The following is a 20,119-nucleotide window of genomic DNA, read 5'->3' as shown; positions in this document are numbered from 1 at the left end:
TACACTTAGAACTTTGCAAAGTCTGTAGCAAGGAGGGACGCACACGCGTGACTATCAGTGCATCCCTTTTGGGTGGCGTATTCTTGTGGGTGTAGCCATAGGACGTAATGTTTTTGTATTTCTCACAAACGGGGGTCGTAACCTTTTTTATAAATTTTCCTTTACCGCAATCTTCTTTGGCGGTAACTTGACACGCCACTCTTCAAAGGTGATTCGTTTTGCTCAGTATATTTCCAGCACTCTCGTCTTTTTTCTGCATGCAGATCGGCACATTCTGGTTAAAGCGAGAACACATTCGCGGCTCGTCATTTGACAACTGCGGTCGGGACGCGGCTTGACCAATTGGAGCTGCAAATGATTTCCTCCCAAACTCTCCTCTGTAGCACGACATACGGTAGCACAAACCTACGCTAAGGGCGTAAGGCCCGAAACCTAAAAGCCAACCGGGCTGTAATAGGCAATGCTAGAGCGGCTAGAGGTCAATGAGGTCGCCAATCTTACAATTATCCGAGCATAATATCAGACGCCAGAGGTCATCAGTCAACTCGCGCGCATGATATCATTAAGGCGCCGCTGCTGGGGCGATATCCGATGCTCTGGCTTCGCCCATCAAGTTCAGTCTACGTCGTCGCCATCTTGCGCAGACAACAAAAATTTCCCATTGATTCCTTAGTGCGACGTATTTGTAGAATACAGGGGGAGGCACCCCAGGAAACCGAAAATACATGCTTTGCTAATAAATGAATGTGGACAATCAAACGATTGTCCACACTCTTTAAAAAAATGTTATAGTTTAAACAAAATTGTTTTGTGCACATGGTGGCAGCGAATAACCGAGTTTGGTTATTCACACAACACTAAATGCTAGACATCAACTAGCTTTTATCACAAATTTAGGACTATGTGGCAAAAAAAGTCCTTATGCTCTGCACTTCCCAGTTGAAGCCAATACATATGACAATGTTCTATTTCAGTTGGTCTTAAATCTAAACTCATCCACATAAAAACATGGCACCGTTATTATACAACATGCAAATGGTAGACAAGGCATTTTTTTGTGTCCCTTGTCTACTTTTGCGTTCGCATACCAAGATGTTTAACCAACACGCTCTCACAATTCTATGTAATAAAGGAATATTTTCAATAAGACATGCCTGAGGTGGAAGATGCAACACAGCAGGCAGGTTTGTCCTTCTGAAATGAGTGAAACTGCCTGTGACATTCTGCTTGTTGACCAGACCCTCCATTCCCAATACCAGGTTGTCCTTCATTAACCAGCTGAAACCCTAATCAACATTACTCCAAAACTATTGTGAATATCCACCATTAAACAAGTTAGCCAGGAAGGTGTCCTAGATGTACCAAATGACTCCAGTGGGGAAAATATGAAGACTTGAGCAGGAATTCCTAAACATGTTAGCTTCACAAAAATTTTAACTACCGTATAAACTGGAATATAAGTCGAACCGGAATATAGGTCGGCCCCCTAATCTACAAGTTGCGAAAAGCGAAAAAAACGTTTTTATGGCAAGGAAATGCAACCTTACCTTGGGTAACAAAATTGGCCAAGTATATGGAAGGACGAGAAAACAAGGCACATTTATTTAATCGCTTCGCACACAAAACAGGAAGTGCGCGAGCGTTACTACTCGGACTCTTCAGAACCTTCGTCCGACGAGTTCACTAAGGCAATTCAAAAAGACGATGCCATTCCTTTGAATTGCGCCCTCGAGAGCCCGGAGGCACGAGCGAAGTCGACAGCTTTCTTACAAATGCATTCTCATGTCACAGGTAGGGATCTGGCATGCAGATCCCGAATAAAATTTGCCACCTTTGTTTCCAATTTAGGGTACACAGCAGTCCTTCCACAAAATGGAGTTTTCTTCGCCTTGCTGCAAGCTGCCAGTTTTTGTCTCTGGCCTCGTCAGTAGCCTACGCCTTTCTCCGATATACCAAACTCTCGTTGCGCTGCATGATTCCCGTGGATCTCTGCATAAGCGATTGCCTTCTTGAAGGCTACCGTGAACTGTCTTCTACTTTTGCTTTTTATCACTCCGGGAGCGGCAACGGTAGATGTAACACACCAAGGAGCACAAGTGAAACTGAATTGTGACCATCATAACAAGTGAACGAGTGCCAGGCAATTGCAAAGAAAATCAAGACGGCGGCTTCAGCCCCTTAGTGTTGCGAGATTATTTTTGTTTTTCCGCTAATGAGCATTATAAAAGACAAGGGACGTCTTTTTCAGGTCCATTTTCAAAAATAAATTCCACCTATATTCCAGTTTATACGGTAGCTTCATAGCTGATATACTACAACAAAATCACTTTCAGTTCAAAATTAATACTCTTCCATTGTTTCATTTCTTCCTTAAAGCACCTTTAACTTCACAGTTGCAAGTCGCAACTGTTGCGCAACAGCTTATTGTCACAAAAGCGACCGGTTCAATGCAGTCGCTTCCAGTCCAATTTTTTTAACCGGTCGCCCGGCAGCTGAACCATCCAGGGAAGCCTCTGAAGTGACATGTGATGCGCCTCACATTTGTTCATATCCAGCACGCACTTCTGCGGGAAAAGCAACCAACATGTCTGTCCAATGCCTCGACAGCCTCGGTTGGCCTCGTTTTGCGAGGCAGCTGTCACAGATACAAAGCAATGGAGGTCTCTACAGCTGCTCTAATCGGCGCTATTAAAGAATTGCCCATTTCTTTATAAAAGCAGCACCCCAACTTGAACGAAAGCCCCAAAAATAAATTGGCTCGGCAGCGAATTTGTGCCACTTTTAGCTCGACATATTGTGCCGCGGTAGCTCGAGCGAGTGCACATCAATGTAGCGATTCTGCTTCATTGTACGGTACCGGACCCGGGCCAACAAAATGAGTCTTTTTCATCTGGTGACAATGATGCACGTGCAATTGTGGGACAACGAAAAAGGAAAGCAGTGAAACGCGAACCCAAGCCGTGGCAGGGAGAATGGAATCGAAGGCCGGTCCCGAGAGTTTTCGAGAAGCAACTCGCCGATCGTCCACAGTGTGAGCATTGGCGATCACAAGTTTGTACCTTGCTAGTTGGTCACACGACTGCTGCGAGTCGCAAGTGCAAATGCGCCTCTATCCCCACTCCCCATGCCTTTCCTATGCAGAAAGGAAGAAAGGTTTCTTTGTGGGACAAAAACAGAAATTTGAGGAAGGTTTTTTTTCTTTGCTGTTGTAAGTTGGTCTCTAAAAAAACTGCTTGAACATTTCTAATGTTGAAGAACACACGTCAATGTGCTATCAAAACACCTCATTGAACTATAGAGTGCAATCTCTCATTATCATTGTAAGTAGGGTGCACTATAGTCACTGACAGAGTGAGAACGTCGGGGCGTGTCTTTCAAATGCCCAGCTTCCAACACGCACTTCGTGCCCAGCACCCGCTGCACGCAAGTGCTCGAGGTGCACAAGACGCCGAAGCACCGCCAAAGGTAGGGAGCTTGCGCTGGAGGCGGGACAACTGAAGCACCTCCCTGCCATTCTCACCTTGTCGGCGACTATAACAGTTCAGTGCCCAACTGCCTGAATGCCCAAAGGCTTAGGAAAGACAGCCGAAAGTGCTTACCCCTCTGTCCACACAGCCGCAGAGTGTGAGGAGTCTTTCCTGCCGCTTGTTTTCCTTGTACAGTTTGGTGTACTCGTCAGCCGCAGCATTCAGCCTGGCAATGAGCTCCTTTACCTTGTCCTCGAGCTCAGTGGCAGCGCAAGTGCTCAGCACAACATTGTTGTTCACCTCATGGGGGTGGGGTGAAGGTAGAAACCATATATGATATCACCATTCTCGAAAAAGGGCATCTTAAAGGGAAACTGAGCCTTTAAGAAGCAAAGCTTTTAAACCATCAAGGATATAAGGAATGGTGTGCATAAACATTCTTTAACAATGTTAGACCAGAAATATATATATATATATATATATATATATATATATATATATATATATATATATATATATATATATATATATATAAGTCAGAGATCCGTACTTGCGGAGTTGCTATGCTAGGAGTTTATTGCATGTCCTGACGAAGCCGAGCCTCTCGGCGAAACTGTCGAAATACATGCAATAAACTCCTAGCATAGCAACTCCGCAAGTACGGATCTCTGACTTATTACATTTTCCCGGTCCATTGTTCTCAAGCTACTCTGCCTCACCTATATATATATATATATATATATATGTATATATATATATATATATACAGTGAAACCCGTTTAGAACGAACCCACCTACAGCGAATTATTGTCGATATCGAACTCACGGAAAATTTAAATAAATATGCATGGAAAAAGTACTTTTTGTAATGAACAACATATTGGCTATATCTAACTTTTTCCCCCCATAAAGACTTCCAAAAACACCACAAACAATCCTTTTCTAATCATTCCCTTCCCACCTTCCTCCCCCCAAAAAGTAGGAAAGAAAAAAAAAAGTTCCAAAAGCTGAAGTTGCAAACAAAAATGAGCAATGAAAAGCAATTCCAAAGGGGCACAGAAAAAAAATTCAGAGTAAAGCGGTTGCTTACGAAGGGAAGCGATTTAGAAGGGGAGATAAACTAAGAAAACTCTGCAGGCATGCACAGAAAATTCAATAAATTAATTTCTTGAGTGGTAAGTGGCACGAGATTATTTGTTTATTTTTGGCGATACGACCCGTGTATAACGAATGCATCGTGGACGTTCGCTGTAAAGGTTTTTTGCTATATCGAACTACTTGCTAAATCGAACTGATCATAGCGTTTCCTGCTGTTCGTTATAAACGGGTTTCACTGTATGTATGTATGTATATATATATATATATATTTTTTTTAGCAAGACAATAGACTCTATGCGAAATTGCTTGGTAATCTGACAACACTGAGAACGTTGCCATTTTAATGTTGGCGAGCGTCGTCAGTACCGAAGCACAGTGGAGGCATCGGAGACTGTACGGCAGCTGTGTTTTCTGCCTTCCAACCATGCAAGGTAGACAAACAGTTTAAACAACCTACTGCAACCGTTTGATGAAACTCCTGGAGGCCTGTGCATGCTGCCGACAACCCGCAGTTCGTAAACTTCCACAGCGAAGGCGTAGGACTTGCTCCGCTGCTTCGACGAGGCAGTCGCCAGCGTGCACAGGCCTCCGAGAGTTTTGTCAGACAGTTGCGGTAGGTTGTTTAAACTGTTGGTCCACATTCCATGGTCGGAAGGCGCAAAACACAGTTGCTGTGCTATCACACACTACCCGTATGGTTGTCTGATGTCTCCATCGTGTTTCGGTACCGATGGCGCTAGCCAACGTTAAAGGGATACTGAACCGAAATTTAGAGCTCACAAAACAAGGCTGGACGGATAGGCGGGACACTGCAAAGACCAAAAACATTGCCCATACAGCGATATCTCTAACGAATCACCATATTTTTGGAAAAGAAGTGAGCAACTGAACATGGTCGACGAGGCCGGCGAGACAAGGCACGTCACGATTCCCATTCCCTCTACTCCCCGCTATGTCCCGTCGAGCTGCTAAACCGAAGCGAGGAGGAGAGATGCGAGGCCGCTTCCCCTCATTTTAAAATTCTTCTGGAGGACAATGACGTCAAAGACCTCACTTGACTGCGCTCTTTTTCAAAAGTATGGTCATCCATTTGAGATATCGATGTACAAGTGATGTTTTCGAGTTTGTAGCGTCCTGTTCAACACTTCTGTGGCCTTATTTTGCAAAATCCAAATTTCGGTTTAGTATCCTTTTAGGGGGGGTGATCGGAATGAAATTTGCAGGGGAGATTTAACGTCAGATGTAGGTATACTGTGCAAACTTTCAGCTCTCTAGGGCAACTTTAGATACCTGCATAAGAAGATGTGTCACTCTTCGTTAAGAAATCCATGATATGCAAATGAACCGATTAAGCACCATTTTGACTGCTTGAATATAGAGTGGGGGATGTCGGATTTCAGGCTATCTAGTTTTAATAACTCAAATGTAAATATTTCAGGAAGAGTTATTACCTCAAAATACGAGATGCATATCTGTCCCACATAAATTCTTGAAAACATAGTATTTTCTTGAAGAGGAGTTCGACTTAAAACAAAATAAAGTAAATAGCCCGATTCCCCAGTAAATTTCAGTTCAGAAACATCTTGATTCTGGGTTCAGAATACTTTTACCTTCAAACAAAACATTCCTTCGTATGAAATTTGCAGCAAAAAGTGGAACTGAGAAAAATGCATTCAATGTGTTGGAAATGTTTTATATCAATGTAACCATTTGGTGTATGGTTATCAAATTTAGTGTAAGAGTGTATAATTAGTTTCAAAAACCAAAAACCTAAAAATTAAAAAAAAGTTTTTTTTTTTTTAATTTAAATTTAGTTTAATGTCTCTCCTTAAAGGGAAACTCCGCTTCATTCTCGGTTGTTACCAAACACTGCGACTCTCTTTAGTGTCATCTAGAGAGACCGAATGTCAAATATAACGTAATACCGCCTAAAAGATCACTAAACCGGCCGACAAAAACTGAGACGCGCGAAGTCACCAAAATCCGCTAATTTAGCGGGCGACGTGCGGCGCAGCCAACTTTGTATTTCCGTTGTGGCTGACGTCTGTTGCATACGCAGTTTTTTTTCTTGGTATTTTCTTTTCCAGGGAGAGCTTACCGGGCGGCGCTACGGACGCGCTCCACGTTTGAGCAAGCAAAGAGGCGAGCCTACTACAATAAAGATCAGTAGGCGAGACAGACAAAAAAAAAAAGAAATGAACGAGAACAAGAGAAACTAGGGAGCCTTCATGTGCACTAAGAGAAACAAAAAGAGGAAGAGAGAGTTGTACGGGATGAGTTTCCCTGACACACCTGCCAACCGGTGCCAACCGACTAGCCGCCTGGGTTGCCGCCTACATAGCCTGCTTCGTTGCTGCTTGCGTTGCCTGTTCGCCGCCGCGGCTAGGCCCGCCCTCCCTCCTCGCCCTTCCCCTCGCATCCGCGTCTTTCTTGGGTTACCGCTAGTAGATCACATGACCCCTTGTATTCCACAAGTACAATGCTGCCCGGCTGTGCCGAAGTTTCAGTTTCGGTTCGCGATTGTGGTAAATAACAAGATCGCACGAAAAATATTTTGCTTTTAATGAGTCAAACGGTCTAGGGTTGTTTTGAAGTACTTTTCACGTTTATATCACCCACTATCTCAAAATTTCCGAAATCAAGCGGAATTGCCTTTTAAAATGGCAATGTTTTCAGTGTTGTCAGACCACCAAGCAATTAGGCAAGGCAAAAAGAATGTGCAGATTTTTTTCAACCCACAAGTTTCCTCCTTTAGCAATAATTTAGTTTTCAGCACCATGTTCAATCGTCAAATAATAACACGCATAAGGGACATGTTAAGAGTAATTTTGATTACGTGTCACCCAGTTTAGTTTAAAAACAAAAATCAAAAGTCACCTTTTTTATAATGGCTGCTAAGAAAGAAAAAGTGTTAAATATACGGCCAAAACAAATTTTAAAACCTACCTCATTGTCAAATGCTTCTTCCTCATCGCTGGTGCCAACTGTAGCATCGGCAACCTAGAATGCAATTATCATAAAGCCTTAATGTGATGTTGTGAACACCACTTTATATACGCTCCGTGCGGGAACTATGGGGGGCGCTTTGAAAAACGCGCGTAGTGCCGCTAGCGGAGTAGCTGACATTCGACAGTGAGGCGCACTCAGCAGCCTGCGGCGCCTTTCCGCGTGTGAAGCTGTGGACGCAGCAGTTCATGCTGTCAACCCAGCGCAACCACACCGCTTCGACTTCAATGCGTACCAATGTATGTGGCGTGGTTTCGTTCCGCTGGGGCTCTCACTGCATACCTTCGGTAACGGCCGCACGGCGGCGGGCTGGTTGCGTCGCACGGAGTGTATACTATGGTGCCCAGAACGTGTCTCCAGACGGCGTGTTTACCGCATCCCAAAAAAGCTGTCCCTCGATTTCCTACCGATGACGTCATAGAAGAGTTACGTTGCCGTTGGCCACGGTCTTGGTAAAGTCAGAGAAGTGGAGGTGGATCTGGCAGACTCCTGTCTAGCTACAGGTTGCTCTTCGGCTTGGCAGTCCACGGACACATCGGTTGCTGGGAGTTAGGACTATGCGACGACGGCGACACTCTCACTCGCTCATACCTTTTGCCTGGACGTATAGCGACAACCAAAAGCATCGAGACACGCCAAGTTCTGCGACGTCGTTTGTTGCCACATCGAGACCGCTTTCAAAGTACAGGAGGGATAGGATGCTGAACACACCGGTCGAAGACACGTTACCGGCACCCTACTTTATAACCCTGGATCTCACAAATGTTGGTCTAACACAGAGCACTGCATAGGCCAGAATATCCAGACCCAGCCTGAACCGTCCTGCACTACCCCACTAGAGACAAGGCCCTAGCCCAGCCAGACAGGTTTTCCAAACATAACCCCAAGCAGCTGTTCCTGCAATGACTATCCAACGACGTCCAGATAATTAAGTTGCCCGATTGCCTTGCCTTTCCTCTGGCTACCACCATGGAACATCACATAGATCAATTGAAGGAAATGGTAGCCTATCCGCCCTCTTCAATAGCCACCACAGAGTAGAAACGACCTGCCAGCTCGCCGAAGCAGCGGGTCTAAAAGGCCAGCTGAATAACAGTGTTGGTATAATCGTGTGTTTAGCCCCCCCCCCCCCCGCAAGGAAACACACTTGTTTTGCGCCGAAAAAACCAACGCCAGCTACTACAATCGTCCTTGCCCATTCTTTCCTCCAGGTAAGGACACAAGGGTGCGTTTTTTAGCTGATACCAGTGTCATTTGTCAGTGTTGCCTCCAAGAACCAAAGATTGTTGGACCTGGTAACCCTCATGACTTAGGGCAGCCAAGAGCACCATCATTCTAATTTAAAAACTCCATGCCCTCATGATCACTTTAAGTCTGTGTCAACCTTTTCGCTGCATCTTCGTCATCACCGATTCCTAATATCCAATCTTCGAAGCACATCTTGTTCAACACTTCTGTAGTAATCTTTATTAGCGATAGATGGCGCCAGTCGCCATCTTCTTGTGTTATTTTGTTTATTTAAAAGATGGCGCCATGTTTCCTTTTATTTTTTATTACTGGCGCCACCTGGGTTTTCCTGTCAATAAACTGGGGCTCACGAGTTTTCGTGAGCAGTCGTTACCAGCCCACGCCCGGGATCAGACGTGTCTTTCTTTCGTCTGGATCTTCTGAAACCTCCTGTCTCTGATGGCCACGCCGGCCCGGAGTCCAGCGACGATGGGGACAGCCGGGTCCTCCGAACCGTAAGCCGCTCGCCGGCGCGTCGACCATCACCTCTTTCTTTGTAGTTTAGTTATAGCGCGGGCAGTTAATACTCGGCACTCGTTCCACCCAGTGTTCCACCTTCTGCGCTGTCTCGGGACTAGGCCCCCGAGCACGCAGGGGGCTGTAGTCAGCATTCACACCCAGCGTACAAGTCAAGTCTTCTCTCTTTGTAAAATATTAAAACTTCATTCTTTTTGTCAACATCTGGAGCCGTCGTCTCATTGATAGCACTGTGCTCCTTTCAGCCTCGGGAATTTACACAAAACTAAAATCAATCGGACTTGCTCCATTACCTGCCTAGCCAAATTCACCCTACATTGCCATCATGCAGGAGTTGCCCTCTTTCACACGTCTCTGTACGTTTCCCAGCAAGAAGCAGAACATTCAACACTACATTGAGGCGTGTGGATATCTTGAATATACATGTCCTTGAACACTGTCTACTTCTTTAATTACTTTGTGCAGACAGGTTTTTCTTTTTTCATGGCATAGCAGAGTGCTTGCTACTGGTTAAGACAATGTTTTCTACTGCGTCTTTTTTTCTAATTGTTTTAAGGTCTGCCTGGTCCCACGGACAAGCATTTACTACTTTTGTGGGCCGATTTCTGTATGTGCTTTAAATAAATTAAACATAATTATTATTATTACCCAAAATTACCAGACCACCAAGGCGGCGTTCGAACATATAATCCTTGTAGTGGCCCGCACTAATCATATGTGAAAGAACTTTGTCGATTTTTATTTGCTTTTGCTTTTTAGCTCACAACACAAGCAACATGCAGAACACTGACGCTCTTGCAGCCACGTGATTAAACAGTTGGATCCGAGATATCATAGTTGTTTGACATTCTTTATAAAACTGGTGACCCAGAGCTCGAAGGGCAAATGTTGGCTCGATCGCAAACATGGATCTCGGCAATGCCTCTTTCAACAATGGCACAGTGGCAGCCTCCCAACGACTCCGCTCTTGTTATGAGGAAACTTTATCTTCCAACGGTTTGGCCCGAAATCGTGAACGTCTAGTTTACACAGACCAAAGCCCCCTTCTAAGTGAGGCAGATCACATTACAAACAATATGTTTCTACCAAATTGTTGCCTCTTTACTTCCGCAGAGTGCAGCCCCAGCTAGAAAAGGCACTGCATCTACAGCCAGCCAAAAGACACCTGCAATCAGCTTAAATGAGTGCTGCTAGCCCGGATGACTGTGTAAGAAGTGTCCCACATACAGCAGCTCATCACCGCCAAAGAGCATGGAAATCGTCGCCCGGCGTAGTTTATTCACAGCATAAAACAGTTGCTGGAAACGGAAGCTTACAAAGCATGGAGTTCCGTTCTGCACAAGCTTTTTCTTCCAGAAGCTTCCACAAGGAATGTGCAAGACCCTGATCGTGGCAGACACCATGCCCTTAGGCCGGCCAGCTGTGCCTGCCGATTGCATTGCAGAACGTTCCTCACTGACTGCAAGTGCTGTCGCATCACCGGACTCCACCTCTTGGGACGCACGAGCGTTGAGCATTAAAGACCTGCTTAACCATGACCACTTGAGCCACGCCACGCCATGAGGTCACCCTCGCAGAATACCCGGGGCTGACGAAGCCCGGCATCTTTTAACTTCCTGCCAAGCACGGAGCCACGTATCGCACGTTGACATTGTTGTACCCCTCCTATCATCTCGGGTTCAAAATCTTTTGACACGAGTTGATCAATACACTATGTGGCCTTAAGAACTGGCCGGCGTCTCTGCCGGAACTGTTGCAAGGACATTCGCATTGACTGACCATCTATCGTAACAACGGGACAGACAAGAGATGTTAGTTCCAGTGCTCCTTGTTTACTGCTCCGACACTCCGGACGCAGCATGTTCCCTCCACCGTGTACCACCCATCTGCAAATGGCACAATGGAGCGTTTACACGCGCAGCTCAAAGTGGCGATCGAGGCACAGGGCGGGCATCTTCATTAGGTCAACCGCTTGCTTCTTGCCCCCCCCTGCCCGGCATTCAGACCGTATTCAAACAAGACTCGAACCATGGCTACTCAGTATTTGTGTATGGTACGCCACTATGTTTGCCTGGAGACTTTTTCAAGGTACTAGAGATATCTGCATTCCATTGCATTCTTCAATGGGCTACGAACAACGCATTCTTCACTGCGCTACGAACGATGGTCAAGTTCTGCGACTACCACTTGACCGACGTCGAAGAGCGGCTCATCCAAAACCGTTTTCTTGTGGACTTGATCGAGCGCAAGCTCTCGAATCAGCTCCGTCAAAATCCGCGAGTGACGTTGCACGAAGCGCTCACGCACAATTGCCAACACGAAGATGCTGATAATGAGCGCAAGGCTTGTGACTCGGCCGATTCGTTGCCGCTCGCCATTGACGCCACTCGCCTCTGCAAGAGAAAGCCAGCACCAGCTGATAAACCAACGCAGCTGTGCCCTTTCTGCGGGCACGCACCACACCCTTGCGCTGACTGTCCGGCTCGTGGACTGGTTGTCATCCCCAAGATCTCGGGAGGCTACCGGCTCTGCGTGGATTTGACTCGCCTTAACAAGGTGGTTCTTCGGGAGCGTCATGTGCTTCCTACCGTGGAACAATGCCTCGGTGTCCGTCGTCTACTGGGACTTGTGAATCACATCAAGCACTTTAACCCCACGTTTTGGAAGTGAGTGCATCGATCCGAGCCTTGCTGCTCAAGAACTCGCCTTGAACTTGGGGCCATGCACAGCAGTCTGCCTGCTCCTAACTGAAGAAGCTGCTGTGCTCAGACGTGTGCGTGGCTCATTACCACACCGCGCACAAGACCACGAACTGGGCCGAAGCCAGTTCCTTTGGACTTTGCGCAGTACTCTTTCAAGAGCAGCCATCCGGTGCCTGTCAGGCCATCGCTTTCACATCACGCTCCCTCACACCCACGGAACGCCCGCACAGCCACGGTACAGCCAAATGGAAAAAGAAGCTTTGGCGGTCACGGGGCGGTGCAGGGGTTCAAGGAGTATGTTCAATGACTTCAATTTTTCCTCGAGACGGACCATCAACCTCTGGTGGTGCTCTTGAGGTCGATGGTAGTTGACCTGCTGCCACCACGGATCCAGTGGTTTTGCTTGAAGCTGATGAGTTCCCAGTACCAAATATTCTTTGTACCGGGTAAGCTGTTGGCAACCGCCAAAAAGCTCTCGCGCGCACTGCTGGATTCCTTGTTTGTCCAGCCCGGTGGATCCAGTCGAGCTCTTCGTTCAAGAGGTTGTCCGTTCCCTCCCAGGCATCGTCTCATCGCAGCTCGAGCACCTGCGCCAGGCCCAAGCCAATGACGGCCAGTGCAGTCTGCGGGTTCAGTACTGCGCCAACGGCTGGCCACGACAGTCTCACTTGCCTCTCCAAGTCAAGAGGTACTGGCAGTACCAGGGGGATTTCAGCGGCTGCAAAGGATCGCTTCTGAAGGGGTCACGCATCGTCGTGCCGTCTGCCCTTCAGCACCGCATGCTGGAGCTCATTCACGTTGGGCATCAGGGCATCAACCGATGCAAATCGCTCGGGAGTCGGTCTAGTGGCCGGGTATCAACAACCAGATAGACACACTGGTGTCCAACTGCCCCATGTGTGCTGAAACCAGAGTGCAGCGCTCGGAGCTCATGCTGCTGTCAACGACTCCAAGTCTACCTTGGGAAGAGATGGGAGTAGATCTCTTCCATCTGAATGGCCAGGAATATATTCTTCTGGTGGATTACCGGTCACACTTCCCGGAAATCATCAGCCTGCGCTCGACGAGAGCACCTGCTGTCATCAATGTCATCAAGAGCGTCTTCGCGCTTCGGGATCTCAAGTCTGGTGCGCAGCGACAACAGGCCTCAGTTTGCTGCGAGAGAATTCACTGCCTTCGCCAAGTCCTACGGCTTCCGCCACGTCACAAGCAGCCACCGTTTTCCACAGGGATGATGAGGACGGTCAAGGACCTGTTGCGGAAGGTGGATGATCCCTACCTGGCATTTTTGGTATACCGGGACACCCCGGGCGTAAATGGAGTAAGCCCTGCTTAGTTGCTCATGGGCAGGCGCCTGCAGACTCGGGTACTAAAGACGTCGCACCAGCTGGAGGCAGACTGGCCCCCGTCAGTCCCCTTCACTCAGCGTGACCAAGCCAACAGGAGACGGCAAGCATCGAACATCAACCGGAGGCATGTGGCTCGTGCACTTAAAGCCCGTTCACACGATGCATTGTTCTCGCGTATCTATTGTCGCGAAACGTAGTTTCGCGAGGAAAATGCATCGTGTGAACGAGCCTTTAGGCCTCTCCAGGCCGGCGAGCAGGTCTGGGTATGGGACGCCAACTGTCCTGCAACTGTCATGGGGCCAGCTCAATGCCTCCGCTCATATGTAGTCGAGACGCCGACGGGCGTACTCCAGCACAACCGGATGCACCTAGTGCCAACGACGGGAAGTCCTGCAGAACGCACCACCAGCCCATCTGGCAGCCCCACGGCAACACAGGCAGCCATGCCCACAACACCTGGAGCAGCTCAAAAGGCCCAAGACCAGAAAACCGCATCGCCTCAGGAAAGCTCCTCAACTTAACTGGACAGGCATTCCGCGGCTCTACTTCTGCTTTTACGCCCCGGGTCTCGAGGTTCGGCAGAAGGATCCACAGGCCGAGAAGGCTAGACTTTTGAATGTTTTCTTTTGGAGCAAGGGTTCCTCTGTTTTGTTGTTTTGTTTTACTGAAGGGAGGATGTAGTGTAGTGTACCGGTGTACCACTGGATGGCACCACTGCATTTACCACGATAAAGGAGGCTGAATAAACCTTGAGGGGCACTTCCCCGCTTAGAGAGTCAGCAGCCGTGACATTCACTCGATACAGCAGACACAGTTAAATCGTGAGAGTGACACCGTCTTCGTCGGGGTGCTTAACGCGGGCAGGATGCCATGTTTAACAACTACCACCGAGCCCTAGATTGCTCCTGGCATTTCTCTATCTCGCGAGAAGACAGAAAAACTACACCGAAACCAAAGCCCTAATTCTTTGGCTATCCATGAAACGGCACAGCACATTTAAACATGCCAAATACTGAGTCTGGCGGTGCATGGAAACAATTCCATGTGATCAATGGTCTATGATTGTGGTAACTAAAGAGTTAAACAAATTATAGAGCACTATGTATGCATGCAAATGCTTTCCTTAAATGTTTAGAAAAAATCTTTTCCTGAAAATCACATGCATCCAATATGAAAATGTTCAAATAAACCAAAGCCAGCCTCCGAAACAATGCTATGGATCAATTCTCGAAAACTCCAACTCAGATGTAACCTCTTCCACATTGCTAGTGGATTACTAGCGGTGGAGGTCAACAGCAGGTTAAAAGGTGAAGCTGCATTTCAGGAAAATTTTTTCATTGTTTACTTTGGCATAATCAATGTTACCAGACATACACTTAGTAAGCCTCTTCTAAACAAGCAATTAGAAAAAGAAAGGCAACAATGATGCATTTCAACTCACCAGTGGTTTCAGACAAAGTCTCTCAACCTCTTCCCTAAGTAAGCCATTCTCAGCCATCACTTCGGAAAGCTTTTCTGAACACTGCAAACAGAGAGCATCAGTGGCAAATGCAAGGCAAGTAAAAGAGTCAATGTAATTTGTGTTCATCATTCATTCTTGATAAAATTTTGCTATAACATTTTCAAAGATTGCCCAGTCGAGTAAAATTTTTTTTAACATTTATCTCATCACCATAAGTGACCTTTGAATCAAAACCTTACGATATTTCACCGCTAGACTCAATTAGGTGGGGTTAGCCCTGCTCTAGGCCCCGCCCATAATGAAAGGTGTTTAGCTGGCTAAGCACCGTTTCCTAGCTCTCATTGGTGGAGAGATTATTGACGTGTGAAATGTTAGTTCTAAAACTGTTTCTTCGTGCCGTAATAGTATTTTTATGAACAACATCTTTTTAATATTTGAAAAACAAATAATCTAGATAGAGCTATTATTGTTGTCAAAAACATCCCGAGATTGCCTTTCATGCTTTGGTTACAACAATAACAAACATGCTGCCGGCATTTGCGGCGTGCTCAATGAGCTCGTTTATTTTTATGAGTGTAGGTTGTTTTGCATTCTCCGAGGTGTTTCGAAGAAGATCTCCCCAACCAACCTAGTTTTCAGCAAACAACTGTCGCAAGAATGCGCCATCGGAAGCGTAGTGCGGGTAGTAAAGATGCTGGTTTCCAAAAAAGCGGCCCGACTGCTCTATGAATCGTGCAACCATCGTGATTGCGACCATGATTTTAAAACTGAGAAGATACCTACACAGGTAAGAAATTGCAAGCCATTTGGCTGGAGGCAATGGGGCATTCACCTCACATCAAGATTGTCCAGTATGTTCCCGTAATTTCTTTTCGAAAGGAAGTAGCTCTCAAGTTCTACAGTGCAACTAGCCTGGCAAAGCAAATATTTTGCGGTTTCCTTTTAATTGTGCTTCCATGACACCAACCCTCCTTACTCGCAAATGCCATGCCAAAAAAAAAAACAAGAACAGAGGAGTTGAAAGGACTGTACATTTATTTTGATTGGTTTTAGTTCTCTCGGTCGCCTTTTACCGCATACCAACAGACGCTTGTATTGGACCATGGCTAGTGCATGATGGAAAGCTAGCACGCCACTTTCGTGGTCGCGTCTTGCGAGCGTTGCTGGCGTTTTAGAGGGGTGCGGAATAGCAGACGGACGCAGGCAATAACAGACACAGTCAAGCTGGTTTCATGACTGTGTCTTATGGGCATTGCAGATGATGATAGACGGTGGTGAAATAGCAGTCAATGCCGGAGGCTGCAATGCGTCTGCTCGCACAACTAGCAGGCGGTGTCAGACGCCAGGCTAGACTCGCCAGACATCGCAACAAAGAAACACTAGGCTTACAAGCGTGTTCGGCCGAGCAGCCAAGCCGATCCAGTATTAATGGGCAGGGCCATTGTTCTGTGGGCAGAGCTTAGAGGGGCCGTAACCTCCACCTAAATTGCACCTAACCACGTAAATATTGCGCAAAAAGTTCTGTGGAAAAATTACAAAAAAAGAATATGCGTCCCATCTAAGTCCTACTAAAAAAAATATTCTTTTTTTTTTCATTTGCATATTTTCAAAGTTTTTGTGAGAAGCCTTCAAGGACAGCCAAGAAATAAATACGCAAGACTTAAAAATGTTAGAAAATAATTGATTCACAACATTTAAGGTATGCAGCACCCAATAGGTTGGTATCATTAGCTTTGTGCTTTGCAAAACATTTTGCAGACAGTACCGTATAGTTTGCATTTTCTAGTTTGCATGTTATTGTTTACACTTTAGAAAACTTTCCAGAAAGCTTTAAAAAACAAGCTATCCTTGTATGACAGTGACATTGGACACTCTTGCACAAATCTGGACTAGTTTTCATGGAAAGGCCTGTAGCACAGGCACAAAAATGCTCCATACCTTGCCCTTGCTCTCTTTAAGGGACACTAACTCCGAGTGTAGCAGCAGCTTGGTGCTCTCATGTGCACAGAGCTGTTCCTTTGTGTTTTCATAAGCTTTACTCAACAGTTCACAGTCCTCCTGAAACAGCAAAGCAAACTTATAAAAACAAGTCTCTTTTTCCGTTTTTGTAACCGAAACAGCATCAGTTTGCCCAGCATTAGACAAAAGACAGGATTGAGGGAATTCTTCACTTCCATTTTCGGGAATAAAAATAATGTGCACAAAACACAGAAAGCACCTATAGAATGTGCACGAAATGCTGAAGGAAACTGCGGTCCCGACCATTAAACTCCTGACATTCCCTTGTCTTAAGGTTCTTTTTACACCGGCTAACTGCAATCACAGATTTGAAAAGGGCCTTCCCAGCACAACTCACTTCCAACAGCAGGTGAACTCTAAAGATTGGTATTTAAACCAAAGTTAGAAAATTTCTAGAATTTGCAAGTCTTCACATACGAGGCTTTCAAATTAGTTTACATTTTACACCTTAGAGTCAGCAAAACATTTGACATAAATGCAGCTTAATCTTGTAAAAAAATATGTCCACAGAAACAAAGTAAAAAAAAAAAGAAGATAGAAGGTGGTGCCATGTAATTCTATACACTTTACCAGAAAAAACATAGAAACCTAACTAGAAGTATTCGCAACTCCAGCGCGTCCCTCGCCCTCCCACGGACGAACGGAGAACCAGAGGAGTGGGGACGGCAGCGGCGACGGCGGCACGTAAACTGTGGCAGGGACTGTCCGCCTTGATGCATGAACCCGTTTTAACGAAAAAAGTGAGCATGTTAAAAAAAGGAATTCTTGTGCTCCGCCTTGAAACAGCCTTGCACAAAGGACCGGGAGGTCTAATTTCATTGGGGACTTTTCGTGTACCGCATACACTGCGGATTTCTGGTCTTGTGCATGGCCGCCAGTTAAATCTGTGCTCAAAGTGACGGAAAACGCTCCCGCTAATAATGAAGAACTCTATAGTACTGACTACGGAAAGTCTATTCTTTGCCATAAGTAGGAGAAAACTCGTAGCGCAACGGTATGTCGAGCAATACAAATCGGGAATGGGTTCGCGTTTTAAGGCCATTACAAGTAACATCACCATTTATTCCAAGCACTTTAAAAATACAAGATACCCGTACTTGCTTTCAGGTACATACAAAGCAAATAAAGAACTGCTCGAAGCATTTTAAGCGCATCTGTGTTAGCCAGCCATTCGTGACGAGAGCTTAGAACGTGCAATGTTGGCCAGAGGGACCGCAAGGTTGCAAATAACACGGTACAACAAATGCACGGTACATTAAAATATTTTTTTTTGATAGAGAAATAAATAAAACCCCTAAACACGCCGATTATTTTAAAGGGCAACTCCGCTTCATTTTCGATGCTGCAAAAACAACGCAGTTCTCTTTAGTATCACCTAGAAAGACTACACGTCAAGTTTTACGACGTGATTAAGCCTAAAAGTTTGTTAAACTGGTAAACAAAGTTTGAGATGCCTCAAGTCTCCGAAATCTGCTAATTCTAGCGGCCGATGTGCGGCGCAGAGAACAGCGCAGTCAATACCGCGTGTTGGCGCAGCCAACACTGCGCCGCACGTCATAGTCTGGGACCGCTTTTTTTCTTGTTTTTTACTTTATTGAGGCGCAGCCTACAGGCGGCGCCAGCAGCGTGCATACCGATATCCACGTGATCCAAAACGCGCATGCGCTGATGAGTGTCTGAGCGAGCGCTCCGCGCTCGTCGTCGGGAAGACCGAACCTGCTGCGTCTCGGAGCAACGTTTTGTGCTGCGATGCCTGGCATATTACGAGTGGTTTACTTAACTTCAACTACTAATGTTTCCAAAACATAACTTTAAAACAACTTGCCTTTTTCTGCGTCAAAACACTCTGCGGCCGCGGTAGTGCACACGTCGTTGGATAGCAGAGACCGTGGAGCAGACGACACGGCGCGACGACGCTTGCTCCGCCGATCCGTTCGTCCGCGCGGTCGGCGACGGCGAGGTCGTGCGGTGACGTTCGTACCACGTGGGTTGTCCCAGACTATGACGACGCGGGGCCAATGTTGCCAGGCGCGGGCGCAGTTTCGGTTTCGGTTCGTGATCAGGAGTAAAGAAGGATTACGAGAATTATATTTCCTTTTTTGAGAAACAAACGATGTCGAGCCGTTTATTAGTATACCTTAGTGTATAATCACCAAAAACCCCGAAATTTCTGGAATTGAGCGGAGTTGTCCTTTAATAGGCAGTTTTTGCATAGCATATGACACCCCTAAATGTCAGTTGCACGTACAGTGCACGGACGTTCAACCGGCACTACCAACTTTCACGAGCGGCTTGATAGCCGAGTTGTGCAACTTATTAAAATAGCTTAAGTAAGTGTAAATGACTGTAAAAAAAAGAAAGTAATTGGGGTTTTCTTGGCCCTACTCCAAAACCTCGGTGGTTTTTTTTTCGGTACTCTGATGCATACTTTAGCTGTTTAATATCATATTATGCGCCGTCATCAAGCTTCTCGTAAAAGTTGGGGCCGTCAGTTTGACGTCAGTGGGCTGCATAGCGAACTGAAGTTTTGGAGTGTCGTATACGTGACAAGGAGTGTAAATACTACAACATATTTTTTTTTTTTTTTTTGGTGTGATGAGCACGGTAACGCTTTTTGCGCGCACTGAAAATTGTGCTTCAAAGGCACAGCGCAAGCTAGCGGTTGTAATGCTACACCGCACGGTAGCCTGTGATAATAAACTTTTTGTCAATAACCATAGAGCAGTTACGTGTTGCAATACACTAAAACCGAGACGGTGAGCAGAGATTTGAGAGGCTGTGACGTGAAGACACCGATACTGTGTATTGCTGCTCTTCCGAAGCTTGACGGTCACCGTTCGCGGCTCTCTTTTTAGAGCACTAATGGCCAGACAAAGCGCAAACATATCTTCATCACCCTCAAAATTATTCTGCCACAAACAGTAACGTGGCCGGTGCCTAAAACGCGCTCACTCACCACAAAGCTTCGCACTTTGAGGTTTCTGCAACTTTTAAATAACATCATGCTCGTTTTCCTAACGTGCATCAGCATCTCCGTCACCTGTAATATGACCCCTCCCTAACCGCTTCGCATTTGTAGACAAATAAATCATTTTTAGTGCGCTGAACAGCGTCAGCGAGCCGGCGCACGGGATATCCTGGAGAATATATCCCCGTCTCTTCCGCCAACTTCGAACTACCGCCCTGCCACCGATAGGGCGTTGAAGTTGCGAATAATAAAATAAGTGAGGCCATTCTGTGTGAGACAGGCAT

At 46.3% G+C, this 20,119-nt stretch overlaps 1 protein-coding gene across 2 annotated transcripts in view; it reads right to left on the bottom strand.

The window, feature by feature from the left end:
* The window catches only part of LOC8028618, a 74,931-nt gene that overhangs the window by 30,524 nt on the left and 24,288 nt on the right, over positions 1-20,119 (bottom strand). For both annotated transcript variants that reach the window (XM_029972219.4, XM_040501199.2), the window contains exons 6-10: positions 16,787-16,906; positions 14,828-14,908; positions 7,512-7,565; positions 3,600-3,767; positions 1,155-1,194 (exon numbers count right to left, since the gene is read on the bottom strand). In XM_029972219.4, the coding sequence (XP_029828079.2) occupies positions 1,155-1,194; positions 3,600-3,767; positions 7,512-7,565; positions 14,828-14,908; positions 16,787-16,906 (463 nt within the window). The remainder of the gene's footprint in view (positions 1-1,154; positions 1,195-3,599; positions 3,768-7,511; positions 7,566-14,827; positions 14,909-16,786; positions 16,907-20,119) is intronic.

Source organism: Ixodes scapularis, unplaced genomic scaffold (assembly GCF_016920785.2).
Source record: "Ixodes scapularis isolate PalLabHiFi unplaced genomic scaffold, ASM1692078v2 PGA_scaffold0__279_contigs__length_252992795, whole genome shotgun sequence".
Classification (NCBI taxonomy): domain Eukaryota; kingdom Metazoa; phylum Arthropoda; class Arachnida; order Ixodida; family Ixodidae; genus Ixodes; species Ixodes scapularis.
This window is presented reverse-complemented; position numbering and strand designations above follow the sequence as displayed.